This window comes from Lactuca sativa, chromosome 8 (genome assembly GCF_002870075.4).
Source record: "Lactuca sativa cultivar Salinas chromosome 8, Lsat_Salinas_v11, whole genome shotgun sequence".
Lineage (NCBI taxonomy): Eukaryota > Viridiplantae > Streptophyta > Magnoliopsida > Asterales > Asteraceae > Lactuca > Lactuca sativa.
In genome coordinates this window covers 126,677,285-126,681,881 of record NC_056630.2, presented here as the reverse complement: position 1 = coordinate 126,681,881, position 4,597 = coordinate 126,677,285, and the positions used below count along the sequence as shown (strand labels likewise).

Genomic DNA, 4,597 nt, shown 5'->3' with positions numbered 1-4,597 from the left:
TAAATGTATTAAGGCTGTCAGCATGGGTTTTACTATCATTCACCCCAATTATAATCTCCTTAACTGACTCTATTTCTCATTATATATATATATATATATATATATATATATATATATATATATATATATATATATAATAGCCTGCCACTTTCATTTTTTTTCTTATTAAAACATTTTATTTTCCCAAATACAATTTCAATGTTTTGGGCTAAATACAAGAAATAGTAATGTACTTTCATTTAATTATGTATTATAGCATTTTTCATTTTTCCTACTATACTTTCAATATGCTTTTTTATTAAGACATTTTTTCCCTCCAAAATACAATGTCGTAATAGGGAAAAATGAAAGTTGAATTCAGAAAGTTTTGTTCTACTTTATTACATGCTTACAAGGGACAAATTAGAAACTACAATAATTTAATTTCAAAAAACAAAACTACGTTGTAGTTTCTTGCATATAGCTCAACCATGGTCTAAATGCAATAATTTTTTTTTTCTTTTCTTAATGTATTACTTGTTGTATGCAATATTTAAGAGTTAAATGTAGAAAATAGCAATGGATTTTCATTTTCATTTTGTTACAATATATTATTTTCATTTCTTATTTGCTAGGGTTTGCATTGTATTTTTGAGGGTAGAGAATGAGAATCAGATGATAATAATGCAATGTTTAGATTTTTTTTACCATGTTTGTAAATGGATGAATTGCAGAGGATAGGAACATACTTTGTTGTGGCTACCGGTTAAGACAATAAACTATGCTTACACACAAACAACTTCTAACCCCCGCAACACGGGGGGAACGCTTCTAGTTCATATAAAAGATATATGTATAGTAAGTGGTGGAGATGAGTAGTTTAACAAAAATGGTTTGGACTCTTTCTAATAACGTATAATATTTTTTTTTATCAAAAAAGCAAGCCATCGACATCAAATGCATAATATTTATTTTATCAATATAACAATATTAAAAAAGGTCACTTCTTTTATATATATATATATATATATATATATATATATATATATATATATATATATATATATATATATATATATATATATATATATATATAATTAGGTATGATACCCATGTATTTGCATGAGTTTATTTAAAAGAAAAAACTAAATATAAATTTTAAATATTTGAGAAGTTTGGATTTGTAAGAAAAATGAGAAAAATATTGAATTATAAAAAATTAAAGTGTTTTTTTTCTCTAAGTTTAAACAAATAATTTAGATAAAGAAATAAAGGAAATTAATGAAGCATTAATTTAGTAATTTTAAAATTAAAAGAAAGTTAAGTAAGGAAATTAATATGCATTTTTTATTGAATGTAAATATTATATGAGATTAATAAAATAGAAAAACTATAAAATGAGGTGTAGAATAAAAATTAATTTAAAATAACTACAAAATGATATTTAATAAATTGAATGAGAGTATATAAAATGTGAAAAAAAAATCTTTGTTATAGTAGATTATTGACTATAGTTGGGATCAATAGTAGCTCTCCATCTTAATGGAGCCTACCCCCCTCTACATATTATAATGTTATAGATCTACATATTATAATGTTATAGATTCCAACATTGCATACAACTTATCTTTTATATCATACAAGTCTTCATAGCGTAATAGGAAACCGATTATACTACATACTGAAGGGACAACAACTCGATCGATTGGGCTAGCTAGAATTTATATCCATCTTTCCTCGAGACATTTAAGAATCTTGTCATCGATCCCCATATCAACGTTGTAAGTAGGTGTTGCTGTTTCGATTCATCGGAAAATGGCTGATGAAGTGAAGTTGTATGGCGTTAAAGAGAGTCAATTTGTTTGTATTGTAAAAATCGCTTTGAACATGAAGGAAATCAAGTACCAAATTATTGAAGAAGATCCCAGTAACAAGAGTCCAGACCTTTTGAAGTACAATCCTGTTCATAAGAAAGTACCCGTGCTGCTGCACAACGGAAATCCGATCGCAGAGTCTCTTGTGATCGTTGAATACATCGACGATGTGTGGAAAGGGGCTCCGATTTTACCTCAGGATTTTTATGAGAGAGCTGTCGTTCGATTCTGGGCAAAATTTGTTGATGATAAGGTTATAATTTCATATATGATATATTACCGTTTATAAAAAAACAAAAGTGAATATTAAAATTGTAAGTCATACACGAAAATTTTGATAAAGATGTTTGGACTATTATATATCTATTTTATATTTTAGTGTTATGATTTTTTAAATATAATAACATTCTATTATAGACTTTTGTTATAAATAAAACGTAAATCATAAACGTAATTTGTGTTTTGTATTGATAATTATTTACACATTTTATGGTTTGTTCAGTGCATCCCTGCACTCAGGGTTGTTGGCAGCAATTCAGATGAGAAAGTTGTTGCAAAAGCTTGTGAGCAACTGCAAGTACTAGAAAATGAACTCAAACTCAAAGGTACAAAGTTCTTTGGAGGCAACAACATCAACCTGATCGACATTGCTGCAGTTTTCATAGCTTATTGGCTTAGAATAAGGGAAGAAGCAGCTGGAATAAAGTTCTTCACTGAAGACAAGTTTCCAAAACTAACCAAATGGGCAGATGATTTCGTTAACTGTCAAGTCGCCAAGAATACATTTCCTCCACGTGAACATATGCTTTCGTTTTACAATAAGATGTTTGGTAAGGTTAATTAATAATAGTATGTGACTGTTATATGAACTTGGTGGGTTTGTTAGGGTATGCATATGTGTATGTGGTTATTGAAGTTAAAGTTTTTGTAACATCCATCGATCAATGTTGCAATAATAAGCTCTTGTAGGCTTATCTATTATTGTAATATGTAGCATGTGAGAGTTCGGATGTTAAGTTCATGTTTTTACGTACTTTGTGGTATGCACAATATAAACCCATAGAGTTGGCCCGGACTCCGGAGGCTGGGGGTTGGCGCAAGCTACATTACGCCCAGGCCCAATTTTTTGGGGCCCAATATTTATCAGTTTAATTGTATTGATATACTATTATAATAATATGACCAAGCTACAGTGCCCCCAAGGCCCAACCGTTTGGGTCTCCGGTATTTATCAATTTAATTGTATTCATATATGATAAGACGCATACTAAAATCCAAATAAATAAGGCGCACACTAAAATGCAAATAACATGGCGTAGGCCAGATGGCATAGGTTGAATAAACAATTTGTATCTTCTTCAAGTGGTTCATAGTTAGGGATCTCAATTCTCGATACGATTCACGATATGATACGAAAACAAATAGGTTTAGATTGAGATTTTTTGACACGTCAATTCGTCAAATAAACGGGTCGTGTTCCGGTTAGTAATTGAGTTTGCGGGTCACCCGCCAATCCGTATAATTATTTTATTTTTTTATTTTTTATTCTTTAAATGGTATTACTGTTTTAAAGCAAACTTCCGGAGGTGATTAACCATTTGATGATTCACCATAAAATATACTTAATTTAAGTTATGTGACTACTCTTATCGGCCTATGCATATTACGTGCCTTAAATCAACTAGTCCTTATTATTATGCAAATAATATATGGGTTTATGGGTCAATCTGAATCTGACCCACGAACCCGTCAACCCATATAAATAAACGGGTTGATGGGTTATATATAAGTTTATGTTCCAAACCCGTCAACCTTGATCTATATAGTTAAATTGATCGGTTTCAGGTTGGTGTATTTTAACCTATCAATCTACAACCCTTCAACCCAAACACAACTCGATTGTCATGCCTATTCATAGACATAGGTGTCTACTATTTTAGACCAAAAATGTGTAGTTGGATTCTTGTATAAGTAAAAAAGTATCTTTTTAATTTAATTACTATTGATTTTTAAATAAGATTAAATACAAAGTTAATTTAGTTTAGTAGGCTTTGTATACAACCTCCATTACTTGATTTTCTACATTTTATTTGTTAATAATAATTTATTTTTAATCTTTTTAGGAAGAAATATTTTATTTTTAATTTGAAGACCCGATTTTATTTTTAAATTTTTCTACAAAAGTGATCCACATTAAAGACAATGTTTTACCAATTTACCCAAAGGACCATCAAAAACAAAATAAGCATTTCCTATCTACTATAATAAATAAAAATAATGTTGTCACGTGTTAATCTCTAATGAGTTTTGACACTTGTCATTTTGTGATATTTTTTAAATAAATAATATCTTTGTCAATTTATGGTTTTCTTTTTAATTTTTAAAATTAAAAAACCACTAATATTTATGTATGTAAACTATCAAATATAATAAACTAGGCGAATGTCCGCGTGTTGCGCAGAAACACCTATATAGTTGAAGTCTTTACAAATATATGATTTTTTAAATATAACAATAACATTGTTGTTAAATTTGATATAATAATTTGTATATACTAAATTGATATAATATATTGATTATTTTGAATTATATGATAATATATACAGTTATTATATCTTCATAATCTCAATCGTTTGAATGACTTCTACCCGCGAGTTATACATGAATAAAATTAAATATAATATATGATTTGATGTTATTTATAGTTGTTTTTATTGTTAATTAATTTTTTAAAATTTATTTGC

At 28.4% G+C, this 4,597-nt stretch overlaps 1 protein-coding gene across 1 annotated transcript; it reads left to right on the top strand.

The window, feature by feature from the left end:
* The first annotated feature begins 1,500 nt into the window (after positions 1–1,500).
* On the top strand, positions 1,501–2,942 carry LOC111920126 (probable glutathione S-transferase). The gene is made up of 2 exons (XM_023915705.3): positions 1,501–2,106; positions 2,356–2,942. The coding sequence occupies exons 1-2, from the start codon at positions 1,795–1,797 to the stop codon at positions 2,695–2,697; spliced, it is 654 nt and encodes a 217-aa protein (XP_023771473.1). The 5' UTR covers positions 1,501–1,794; the 3' UTR covers positions 2,698–2,942.
* Positions 2,943–4,597: the final 1,655 nt, after the last annotated feature.

What these genes read in the sequence shown, in the direction of transcription:
- LOC111920126 (XM_023915705.3), top strand. Translation starts at nt 1,795, where the DNA reads ATGGCTGATGAAGTGAAGTTGTATGGCGTTAAAGAGAGTCAATTTGTT. An exon ending in CAAAATTTGTTGATGATAAG is followed by an intron (nt 2,107 to 2,355) that starts GTTATAATTTCA and finishes TGGTTTGTTCAG; the next exon opens with TGCATCCCTGCACTCAGGGT.